This window comes from Lynx canadensis, chromosome D2 (assembly GCF_007474595.2).
Source record: "Lynx canadensis isolate LIC74 chromosome D2, mLynCan4.pri.v2, whole genome shotgun sequence".
Lineage (NCBI taxonomy): Eukaryota > Metazoa > Chordata > Mammalia > Carnivora > Felidae > Lynx > Lynx canadensis.
This window is the reverse complement of record NC_044313.2, coordinates 57,546,588-57,559,449: the sequence shown is the minus strand read 5'-3', so window position 1 is coordinate 57,559,449 and position 12,862 is coordinate 57,546,588. Positions and strand designations below refer to the sequence as shown.

General features: G+C 47.8%; 1 protein-coding gene across 3 annotated transcripts in view; it reads left to right on the top strand.

Annotated features, from left to right (window-relative positions):
- The first annotated feature begins 1,969 nt into the window (after positions 1-1,969).
- The window catches only part of STOX1 (storkhead box 1), a 50,932-nt gene continuing 40,039 nt past the window's right edge, over positions 1,970-12,862 (top strand). For all 3 annotated transcript variants that reach the window (XM_030335197.1, XM_030335200.1, XM_030335199.1), the window contains exon 1: positions 1,970-2,282. In XM_030335197.1, the coding sequence (XP_030191057.1) occupies positions 1,970-2,282 (313 nt within the window). The remainder of the gene's footprint in view (positions 2,283-12,862) is intronic.

Sequence of the window (12,862 nt, the reverse complement as noted above, 5' to 3'; positions counted from 1 at the left end):
GACTTTGGCTCAGGTCATGATCTTGAGGTTCGTAGGTTTGAGCCCCGCGTCGGGCTCTGCGCTGACAGCTCAGAGCCTGGAGCCTGCTGTGGATTCTGTGTCTCCCCCCTCTCTCTGTCCCTCCCCCACTCGTGCTCTGTCTCTCTCTCTCAAAAATAAATAAACATAAGAAAGAAAGAAAGAAAGAAAGAAAGAAAGAAAGAAAGAAAGAAAGAAAGAAAAGAAAAAAAAAGAAAGAAAGAAAGAAAGAAGAAAGAAAGAAAGAAAGAAAGAAAGAAAGAAAGAAAGAAAGAAAATTGTGTCTGACTTATTTGTCATAAGGAACCCTGATCAGTGGTTGCCCAACTCCATCTCTTATCACCTGTGTGATCAGGTCGCACTTCTTGATCAAACACGGCTTGCAGTTTCCTCATCTATAAAAAATATAGAGATACTGGGGCGCCTGGGTGGCTCAGTCGGTTGAACATAAGATTCCTGGTTTTGGCTCAGGTCATGATCTCCTGGTTAGTGAGATCGAGCCCGCATCTGGCTCTGCACTGACAGTATGAAGCCTGCTTGGGATTCTCTCTCTCTCTCCCTTTCTCTGCACACCCCCGCCATCTCTGTCTCTCTCAAAATAAATAAGTAAACTTAAAAATATATAGAAACACTAACAGTAGTTAACACAGAGTTGTGAAATTAATGCCCCCAGTGTATAGTGTTCAATAAATGTTAGCTATCATCATTTAATAACATCATCTATCATTACAAGAATGATTTACAAGAAGCAGGGTATAGATGATCTCCGATTATTATGGTTGTTATTGATGATTGATGAGCTGAGGGAGCGGAAAGTCTGGAATGACCCCCGGGTCTGGCCAAGCATCCCTCCTCCCTCTTATAGGGCCAATTTCTAGTAGTAATAACAAACGCCCTACCTCTCATTAACCTGTCTTTCCTCCAGGAGCTCTCACCCAGTGCCCCAGTCAAGGTTCCAGCCTCTGTCCTCAGCATATGAGCTGGACCACCTCACTCAGAGGCTCTGGCTAGAGCCTGATAGATCACAAGCCCCTCTCCCTTCAGTCCTGGGAGCTCCTGGGACAAGACGGGTTCTCAGTCTTTTGGGAATGCCCGGAGCCACGCCAAGGCTGAATTCCACGGACTTCGCCACTGAGCCTCGCCAATCGGGGTGGCACCTCTGGAACACTTTACATCCCTCACCACCTAAGTGTATAGGATATCCGGGGGTTGGGGGGAGGGTGGGGAACTAGATCCCAGACCTCAGAAATTCATGTGTAGAAAGAATTTTAGAATTCTTAGATTTCAGTTCCAACTCTTCATTTTACAGGGCAGTAAACGGAGGCTCGGAGACAAGGGAAGTAGCGAGCAAAACAGCAGACCGAGACTCAAACCTGGGTCTACAGACTCCCGGGCCCGAGCGAGGTCCTTGACACCCGCGGGTTGTCCCTGGTCGCCTCTCTCTGACTAGGAAGGATCCCAAAGCCAGGGAGATGGCGGCCACTCCGGTCGTCTCAGCTCTGGGGACCAACTGGCCGTGCTACTCGCGCCGCGGTTGAAAGAGGCTCTCGGGGGCTGCGGGGCACCCCGCAGGACTTGGAAAAGCCCCAGCGCGGCCCCCCCGCCCCGGGGTAGGGGAGCTCTGGGTTGCCCCGGGAGCTGGGAAGTGCAGAGAGACACGGGGGTGGGGGAGGCAATGGGGGGCAGGGCGGCGGAGTCCTGCCTGGGGTGGAGCAAGTCCTGGTAACTCAGCCCTTGGAAACCCCCATTGGGCGCCGGCGGTCGAGGACCGTGGCCGCTCCCAGGCCTCGCGTCCCGCCCCACCCCCCGACCCGCCGAGCACAGCCGTCCCCGCCCCCAGGAGCCCGTTCCCCCGGCAGCCGGCGCCGCGCGCAGTAAGCCGATTCCTCCCGCCGCCGGTGCTCGCTCCCGACCATGCGCTAGGCTGCGGGCCCCGGCCACCCGTGGCGGCATGGCCCGGCCTGTGCAACTGGCACCGGGCTCGCTGGCGCTGGTGCTGTGCAGGCTGGAGGCGGAGGAGGCGGCGGCGGCGGGCACGGAGGAGCCTGGCGGGCGCGCGATCTTCCGCGCGTTCCGCCGCGCCAACGCGCGCTGCTTCTGGAACTCGCGGCTGGCGCGCGCCGCCTCGCGGCTGGCCTTCCAGGGCTGGCTGCGGCGCGGGGTGCTGCTGGTGCACGCGCCTCCCGCTAGCCTGCAGGTGCTGCGCGACGCCTGGTGCCGCCGGGCGCTGCGCCCCCCGCGCGGCTTCCGCATCCGGGCGGTGGGTGAGTGCGGGACCCGGGCGGGAGGGGCGCCCCGCGCCGGCCGCGGGGACGGAGCCCTGGCCACCGGGGGCGTGTGCTGCCCGGGCTCTGCTCTGAGGCCGCGGGAGCCGGGGGAAGAGGGGATGGGCGGCCCGTGGGCTGCTGGAGGAGGGCCGTCCTCCCAAGACATTTCTTCCTGCCAGGACACTGAAGCTCAGCTCCCCCCAGGTCTGCCTGGCCGCTGCCCTGGGCCAACTCCGGGATGCCTCCATATCCCAAGTCTTTCAGCCAGTGGAGCCAACAGGTTCCCGGCCGAAGGAACTTTCTACTTAGAAAAGTGATGCTCTGGAGGAGCCACGGGGCACCCAGACTGGGGTCAGGAGACAGAGGCCTCTGCCCCTGCACCATGAGTATGCTTAGGAAGGATACTGTTTCTGAACTGGTTGCTGCTTTTTTTTTTAATGAATGAATGAATGTGCTTAGGAAGGATACTGATTCTGAACTGGTTGCTGCTTTTTTTTAATGCATGAATGAATCAGTGAATCAATTTATTTATTTATTTATTTATTTATTTATTTATTTATTTATTTATATTTATTAAAGTTACAGGCTTGGAGCGGACAAGTCTGTGGTTTCTGTGCCCTTCTGTACTGGGTGGTGTGGTGGTCTCGCGGTTCAGGGCCTCGTGGAAGGTTTGGGGTGATTAACTGCTTGGGAAAAAGAAATGACAAATGGTGCTCTGAACACAACCCATCCCATTAGCCTAAATAGAAAGAATTCCTCCTTTTCAGCCTTTTCAGAGAGCCCGTTTGTTAGAAGACAGACAGCAACTTTTTGCTTGTATCAAACAGCTTCATTTGAGAAACGAAAGCACTCCACCGTTGAGTGGTCTTTGACACCCACCACTAAACTCCGGAGGGCTTGTCAGCGCCCCGCCACAGTCTCGTTTGTTTGCATTTAAGAGTGGGGTTGTGACGACCATTTGATGGTGTGCTGTTGACAAGTCACCAGTTGTCCAGCCCTGAATTTTGACTCCTACCAAGGACACCCCCCCCCCCCACTCAGTCCATAAATCCTCCTCCTTCCGTGGAACAAATAAAACATTTGTTTTACATCCTCTGGGAGAAGGGAGGTGGGGTGGGGGTTGGGAGGGTACAAGAGGCACTTGATGTTGTGTATCATCTGCTCAGAGATGATGTCTCAATATCAGGGCCAGTGAGGCTAAATAAACCTTGGCTTTTCATCTCCGTGCGTTCCCATCTTTCTGGTACCCCTGCCCCACTTTTGTTGGGGGGCAGACCACTTTAACTCTTCTGTTAAAAGCAAAAGAGAGCTCATTTGCAAAGCCACATACACACACTTCATCACCTTTGACTTGTGGGAATTATTGAAGAAAATCGGTTTCTGACTTTAATAGCAGAGAGCTAAGTAGCCAAGCCAAAATTCTCACAGGGAAGGGGTCTTTCAGACAGGCTGGATGAAAAACTCTTTTCAGCTCTGTGTCCTCTGTTTTTCTGGTTTGAATTAGTGGTTGCATTCTCTGTTCCCCCACCCCCTTTCAAAGGGTGAGAAAGAGTATTGCAGAGAAGGAGTGGATGGAGTTGGGGTCTGGACCTGAGGGTGACACAGAGCACTTGTGCTAAGCCAGAGGCAGCCATGGCACTACCTCCTGGGGCCCATCAAGCAGTGGAAAATGCTGGTTCCCGGGTTGGCCCTGTTTTCTGCCATTTGAACAGTGCGGTGGACAAAGAAAACACGTCACCAAGTACTCTGATTCTCCACCCACTAGATACTGCTGCCTTGTTGCAAAACTCAGGATGCTACAGACACTATAGCCTGTGGAGTGAACAGTAACAGGGGTCTTTATGCTGGGTCATCACCCCTGACTTGGGTCTCTTAGAAGGAATGGTGTTGAGGTTTTTAACAGAGTCCTGATAAGAATTTGGACATTTTAGCCGGAATTTGCACAAAACCACCTATTAGGACAATTTGGATAGCAGAATGGAGAAAGATCTTATTTGATGCAGGCCAATGGATGCACATGGGGAGGGGGGTTATTTTAAATAGAATTGATAATTACTGATTTAACTTGGGGTCCTGGGGTCACATCAGAGAACTGCATCAAGACAGCTCTCGGGCCATCTCAGTCCCAGAATGTGGTGAAGGAAGGAGGAGCTGCTTCCCCACAAAGAAATTGGAAGTTTCTGTTCACTTGCTTTCCTGAATCTGGCAGCATTGACTTTCAGAAGCAAATATGGGCTTCCAGGAAGGCAAGAAAGAACAATGGTGCACTCTTGCGGGTACTGTTACTTTGTGGTGAAGAGCAAAATGTTAGCAAAAAACAAAAAAGATCAATTTGGTCAGATCAATTTGGTTCCTTTGCTGTAGATTTTTTTTTTTTTTTTTTTTTTTTTGGTGAGGCTCATTTACTCCCATATAAAAGTATTTGTGCATGGGGAATGCTGTTGGCCAGCTCAGACAAAGCGCAGGGAGGGAAGGAGAGGTGGCCACCAGCTTTATAAACCCATGGTACTCTGCTGGGTTCTCCTCCTGGGCTTCTGGACCTGGAACTCCTGGGGCCTCATAAAATATGAGGTAGGAGTGCCCTGGTTGAGCGGACAAGAGTGACTGGAGTTTCCACTTTCTGGTGCAGACCTGAATTTAAGGAGGAGTTTATATTTTCTCCTTGTTTTGTGTCTTTCCTTTCCCTCTTCACTCTCCACCTCAACTTCCCTCTGGTGAGAAAAATAGTTCCCAGACTGAGAGCATTCTCCTAAAAAGAGGGACATCTTCAACGTGTGGGCCAAGAGCTAACTCTTCTTTTGTGCTCCAGTCTTCCTGTCTCTTTTTGTTTGTTTGTTTGTTTCTAATAAGCAAGTGACATTAACAAATGAAAGGGGTGAGCTCTGGAAACTGGAGGGAAATATCTGCTCTGCAAGCTGAGCCACTGCAGGTGGTTAGGGGTGGGGGACACCTGTATTTGTTTGGCTGAATCAGTTGTTACTCTGGGACCACACCTCCTGGGGTGGTGAAAAGTTAATGATGGCTTCCCAGGGTAAGAGAGGGAAGGCCACTTGGCCAAACAGTTTGTTCCTTTCTCCTGAAATTTATAGCTGCGGTGTTCCTACTCTTTCACCCCTAGCATGGCCTTCCATCTGTTCTCATTGAATAAAAATGCCTGTGGCTCTTTCTAAATACTTGCTTCATTAATCCATTCATGTGTCAGGTGCTCTTCTGAGTGTGCTTGTGTTTTAATGCATACTTCATTAAGAGCTGCTCGTGTACAAAGTGAAAATAGAGTCAGCCTATTTCCTTCATGTTCACTTCAAGGGGGGATAGCTGAATGGGAGGCTATGTGCTAGAAGTTGGCTGGCTCAAGTGCCTGGGCGGCTTAGTTGGTTAAGGGTCTGACTCTTGATCTTGGCTGGAGTCATGATCTCATGCTTTGTGAGATCGAGCCCCACATCAGGCTCTGCTGTGTCAGCTCTGAGCCTGCTTGGGATTCTCTCTCTCCCTCTCTCTCTGCCCCTCAAGAGCACACTCTCTCAACTCTCTCTGTCTCTCAAAATAAATAAATGTAGAGAGGTTGGCTGATTCACACAGAGTCTTTTCCATCCCACTGTGACATGTGTGGGTGCTGCAGGATTGGCCTGTGATTTAGTTGGGCAAGAGTTCTCTGGCATGTGATTTGGGGGGCAGTCTGATCAGGCAGGTCAGACTGGTGAAAGGGAGGTGATAGAAGGATCTTTCCACCTCTCCCCATGTCCCTGATACATCCTGGTTTGCCTGAGACTGCCCTGACTTTAGAATTGATAGTCATGCATCTTGGGAACCCTTTTGGTCCCAGGCAAACTGGGATGATTGGTCATCCTAATTTGGGGGAGAATTGACATTTTAGCAATCCATGAACGTGGTATATCTATGTTTGAGTGTTCTTAATTTTTCTTACTAAGGGCTTGTACTTTTTAGGGTAGAGGGCATGAATATCATTTGTTAAATTTATGTTCCTAGGAACTGTATGCTTTTGGATGCTACCATAAATGGAGTTGTTTTACCTTTTTTTTGAGAGAGAGAGAGCAGGAGTGTGATCAGGGAAGGGGCAGAAGGAGAGGAGAGAGGGAATCTTAAGCAGGCTCCATGCCCAGCTCTGAGCCCAATGAGGGGCCCAAGGCAGGGCTCCATCTCACGACTGTGAGTCATGACATGAGCTGAAATCAAGAGTCAGATGCTTAACTGAATGAGCCACCCAGGAGTCCCCCCTTAAGTTTTTATTTATTTTTTTAAAAAGATTTTTTAATGTTTATTTATTTTTGAGAGAGAGAGAGAGAGACAGAGACAGAGTGCGAGCAGGGGAGGGGCAGAGAGAGGGAGTCATAGAATCCGAAGCAGGCTCCAGGCTCCGAGCTGTCCGCACAGAGCCTGACGTGGGGCTCGAACCCACAAAGCACAGGATCATGACCTAGGCTGAAGTCGGATGCTTAACCGAGTGAGCTACCTAGGCACCTCCTCTTTTTAAAATTTTTAAATTTAAATTTTATTTTAGAGAGAGCAGGGGAGGGGCAGTAAGAGAGAGAATCTCAAGCGGGCTCCATATGCTCAGCACGGAGCCTGATGTGGGGCTCAATACCACGACCCTGGGATCATGACCTGAGCCAAAATCAAGAGTTGGATGCTCAACCAACTGATCTACCCAGGCCCCCCCTTGGATGGAATATTCTCAATGTATCTGTTAAATGCATCTGGTCCAGTGTGTCACTCAAAGCCATTGTTTCTTTGTATATTTTCTGTTTAGATGATCTGTGTGTTGATGTAAATGGGGTGTTAGTCACCTACTATTGGGGCGCCTGGGTGACTCATTCAGCTAAGCATTTCTTTCTTGATTTCAGCTCAGGTCTTGATCTTAGGGTTGTGAGTTCAAGCCCCACGTTGGGTTCCATGTGTGGCACCTACTTAAAAATAAATAAAAATTTAAAAAATATATTTCCCTACCATTATTGTATTATAATCCATTAGTTCCTTTATGTTTGTTATTAGCTGTTTTATGTATTTGGGTGCTCTCAAGTTGGGTGCGTAAATACTTACAATTGTCAGATCTTTTTGTTGGATTGTCCCCTTTATTATGATATAGTGCCCTTCTTTGTCACTTGTTATAGATTTTTTTTAAAAGTTTATTTATTTTGAGAGAAACAGAGACAGCACAAGTTGGGGGGGTGCAGGCAGAGAGAGAGACAGAGAGAGAGACAGAGAGAGAGAGAGAATCCCAAGGAGGCTCCACACTGTCAGCATAGAGCCTGATGCAGGGCTCGAACCCACAAACTGTGAGATAATGACTTGGGCCAAAGTCAGACATTTAACTGACTGAGCCACCCAGGTGCCCCTACAGTCTTTGTTTTAAAGTCTAGTTTGTCCGACATATGTATCGCTACTTGGGCTTTCTTTTGATATCCATTTGCATGATAAATGTTTTTTCCATCCTCTCACTTTTTTTTCTTTTTTCTTTAAAGTTATTTATTTATTTTGAGAGAGAGAGAGAGAGAGAACGGACACAGGATGGGCAGAGAGAGAGGGGGAGAGAGAGAAAGAATCCCAAGCAGGCTCTGCACTATCAGTGCAGAACCTGACGTGCGGCTCATACTTACGAACTGTGAGATCAGGACCTGAGATGAAACCCAGAATCAGACGCTTAACAGACTGAGCCACCAGGCCTTCCTCCATCCCCTCACTTTCAATCTGCAGGTGTTCTTAGGTCTGAAGTGAGTCTCTTAATAGGCAGTTAGGCCGTCCTTTTTCACACCCTGTGTCTTTTGATTGGAGTATTTAGTCTCTTTACATTCAAAGTAATTATTGATAGATACGTATTTATTGCCGTTTTATCACTTGTTTTGTGATTGCTTCTGAAGATTTTCTCTGATCCTTTCTTGTCTTTTTCTCATGGTTGGCTGGTTTTCTTTATTTGAATTTCTTTCTCTTTATTCTTTACATATTTAAAAAATTTTTTCTAATTAATAGACTGTGTTTCTTTTTTTTTTTAAGTTTATTTATTTTGAGATAGAGGGGGTGGGGAACAGAGAATCTGAAGTGGGCTCTGTGCTGATAGCCCAATGCGGGGCTCAAACTCACGAACCGTGAGATCATGACCTGAGCCAAAGTCAGATGCTTAACTGACTGAGCCATGCAGGTGCTCCAGTATTCTTTGCATACTTAGTCTGTCTTTTCCTCTTTTAAAATGTCATTCTAAGGTGCCTGGATGGCTCATTCGGTTAAGCATCTGACTCTTGGATTTCAGCTCAGGTCATGATTTCACAGTTTGTGAGATCGAGCCCCATGTTAGGCTCTATGCTGACAGCATGGAGCCTGCTTGGGATTCTCTCTCTCCTCTCTGTTGTTCCCCTCGCTCGTGCTCTCTTTTTCTCTCAAAATAAATAAGCTTTAAAAAAATGTCATTCTGGTGACGAGAAATGTCTAGCCTGTTGAGAAAATAATGGTCATGTCAAGATCATTTAGACAGTCACCAGGAACAAATATCTCTGTCCCATGTCTTCTTTCTCCCAAACACATCTTCATATCTCCCCAGTCTTTTGTAGCTTGATTATTCCTTTTCTTCTGTTAGGTGGTAAGCTGGAATAATTCTGTCCGTTTTGCAGACAGGAAATGGAAATTAGGACTGTCATGTGGGTGGTGGTGTGTGCGTTTCTTGCCTTCCTCTTTATTCACTACCAGTCTTCCCATGGTTCCTGTGAAGGTTCTGGCATTTTTCACAAGCCAGTGCCCTGGCCCTCACTCTCCCCGTGAGGCTATCAGATTGCCACCATGGCTTTGGTCCACTCCAAGGCCCAGGAAATGGCAGAAACAGCTGCTCGGACCATGCCCCTGCTCTTACCTCTCTCCTTTCTACCCAGGATCCTTCCACACATGTTTTTCTGGCTTTGTTCTGCCAGATGTTACCTTTCTCCTTATTCTGTGCTGAGACAGCTGAACAGTTCAGTCCGAAAGAGCCAAAGGGCTCACAACAGGGTGTCTTGTAGGCATATTGTTACCAAGCTGGATGATCTGTATGTAGCATCTGGGCAGTTAATGAGTGTTTCTGGCTCCATGTTTTGAATTAGCAACTGGTGGATAAGAAAAGACACCTCGAGTGCTGCCATGTAGCCTTGAGGCCCAGTGGGATGAAAAGAACCATTAATCTGAAAATCAGCTTGGACTCCTCTGCCTTCTTTCTCATACCCCAGGCCAGTAGGTCACCAAGCTCGGGGAAGCTTAACTCCTCAGTGTTTCTTAAACTCAGTTCTTTCTCTCCATTTCCCCTGCTAGGCCTTTGTCCACCCAAGATCTTACCATTTCCTACCTGAGTTTTGACTTCAGCTTCTTGCCTTTTTTGTGGTGCCTCCTCTTGGCTGGCTCCGTGCCCTTCAGTCCATTCGCCACCCCACAGGTAGATGGACTAATGGCATCTAAAATGCGTATCTAATTCTGCTCTTCCTCTGCTCAGATACCTCTGCTGCTCCCCTTTGCTTTTCAGAAAAAGTCCAGAGCCCTTAACATGCATCACAGGGCTTCTAATCCCATTCCAGCCAGAGCCTCCTTTTTCTCCCCACCTTCTGAAAGGTGCCTGCCTTCCTGTTATCAGTCAAGGTTCAATCAGAGATACAGAACCGGTATGAGATATATATATATTCAGAGATTTATTACCAGGAATTGACTTTTGCATGATTGTGGGGGCCAGGGAGGCAAGTCCAGAATCTGCAGTTCTCGCCATCATGCAGGGCAGGCGGGGACTCTGAGGCACAGCCAAAGCTGCTGTGTATACGTAGAATTTCTTCTTTTGAGAAGCCTCAGTTCTACTCGTAAGGCCTTTCAGCTGATTGAAATCTAGATTAGGTAGGATCATCTCCCTTACCTAAAATCAACTGAGTGTAAACTTTAATCACGTCTATAAAATATGTTCACAGCAGTCCCTGGGTCAGCGTTTGATTGAATTACGGAGCTGTAGCCTAGCCAGAGTGATGGTCGAGACTGACCATCACACCACCCTTCGGCCAGACCTGAGTGCCACCCTCTGAACAAGCTGGGCTGTCACCGAGGGTGTCCGCATGCTGTACCCTCTGCCGGGTGCCCAAAGTGGGTGCTCTTTGGTCTCCCCCATGCCAGCCATTGGCAGGCTTCCCATCACTGGCTGTACCTACGTGCCTGTTGCTCTTCAAGGAAAAGCCAGTTATTGAGTTATCCTTGAGTTTTAGACACCTCTGTTCTTACCTCTGTTGCTGACTGAGGGGTGAATGTCCCAGAAGGTCAGCTCCACACTGTTTGTTTGTTTGTTTGTTTGTTTGTTTGTAAAAGATGGTCATCTTCCTTCTCCCATTGTGCCATGCATCGAGCCTTTTATTTCTTTTTGTATTTTAGAGAGAGAGCAGGGGAGGGGCAGAGGGAGAGAGAAAATCTCAAGCAGGCTCCACGCTCTGAACGTGGAGCTGACGCGGGGCTGGATCCCACGACCCTGGAATCGTGACCTGAGCCGAAATCAAAGAGTCTGACACTCAACCGACTGAGCCACCCAGGCACCCCAGAGAAGCACATTTTAATAAAGCAAAGGGGGAGGGCATGTGTCTCAGGGCATGGCCCACATGGGGAACCACAGGCAGCCGGGCACGGCCGGAGCGTGGAGTGGCACGTGGGCAGTGGCGTGAAGGGCCTAGAGAGGGGCTGGCCTGTGACAGACTCTGACCACCATACTGAGGGGTGTGGATTTGAGCCTGAGGCCACTGAAGAGTATCAAGTTGTGGGGTGAATAATGCGTACGTTACACATTACATTTGACATGGTGCGTAGGAAATCTTTCCCAGCCTTATGTGGGCATTATCTTTCCTCCAGAGTGTTTTCTGCAGTGGTGGTTCTTTTGGAGGGCTACATAGCCTGTGGACCTACTGTAGTTTGTGCCGTTTGCGCCCGTGAGGTGGTGGTCTGCCCTCCGAGTAAAGCTGTAGGGAGAGGCCGAGGGCCATTTAGGACACCCAGATCTAATCCTCTGCCACTAAGCAGCTGAGTGACCAGCTTCTGATCCAGTCCTCTGGGCGCCTCGGTTGCCTCCTGTTGGCAAGCATCCTACCTGCCCTTTCTGCAGAGTTGGCCTCAGGCTCAGATGGGACACCCTCTGGGAGAACGCTTTGGAAAGTACAGAGTGCAAGAACCCAAGAACCAAGCCTTTCCATTTATTTATAAATCTTTTTTATCTTTCATCAATTCTTGTTAGTTTTCAGTGTACAAATCTTTCACTTCCTCAGTTCAGTTTGCTCCTAAGGATTTTATTCTCTTTGATGCCATTGTCAATGGGATTGTTTTCCTAATTTTCTTTTTGGATACTTGTTAGTGTATAGAAATGCAACTGATTTTTGTATGTTGATTTTGTTCCCTGTAACTTTACTGAATTTGTCAATTAGTTCTAGCAGTTCTTTTGTGGAATCTTTTCGAGTTTTCTACGTGTACGATCATGTCAAAAAGTGATTCCTCTCCTTCTTCTCCTCCTCCTTCTCCCCCTCCCCCTCCCCACCTTTTTTTTTTAAAGTACTCTGCCCTCAATGTAGGGCTTGAACTCAGCGCTGAGATCAAGAGTTGCATGCTCTATCAACTGAGCCGGCCAAGTGCCCTGTACTTCTTCCATTTCAATTTAGATGCCTTTTATTTCTTTTGCTTGCCTAATATCTCTGGCTAGGCTGAATAGACGTGATGAGAGTGGCCATACTTGTCTTGTTCCTGATCTTAGAGGCAAGGCTTTCCGTTTTTCCTCATTCATTATGACCTTAGCTATGGGCTTCTCATAAATGGCCTTTATTGTGTTAATTTAATAAGGCTAGTTTAAGGTAATTTTTTCCTGTGTTCATGGATTGGAAGACCTGATGTGGTCTACAGATTCATTGCAACCTGTCAAACTCTCAATGACATTTTTTACAGAAACAGAAAAAAACATTCTAAAATTCATATGGGATCACAGAGGATCCTGGATAGCCAAAACAATCTTGAATGAGAAAAACAAAGCTGGAGGCATCACGATTCCTGATTTTAATGTGTTATAAAGCTATAATAATTAAAATATTTATGGTACTGGCATAAAGGTAGACATATACACCAGTGGAACAAAATAGAAAGGCCAGAAATAAGCCCAGACATACACAGTTAGCTGGTTTCTGATAAGGGTACCAAGAATACACAATGGGGAAAGGCTCATCTCTTCAACAAATGGTGTTGGGAGAACTGGATATCCACTTGTGAAAGAATAAAATTGGACTCTTTTCTTAGACCATACACAGAAACCAACTCAAAATGAATTAAAAACTTGGGGCACCTGGGTAGTTCAGTTGGTTAATAAGCATCTAACTCTTGATTTTGGCTCAGGTTATGATCTCATACTTTGTGGTTTCAAGCCCCGTGTGGGACTCTGTTCTGTGAGCAGAGACTCACTCTCTTCTTCTCTCTCTGCCCCTCCCCTGCTTACACACACACATTCTCTCTCTCAAAATAAATAAAGTTAAAAAAAAAAAAAGATTCTCTCTCTCTCCCTCTGCTCCTCTTCCCCACTTGCACTCTCTCTAAAATAAAATAAAATAAAA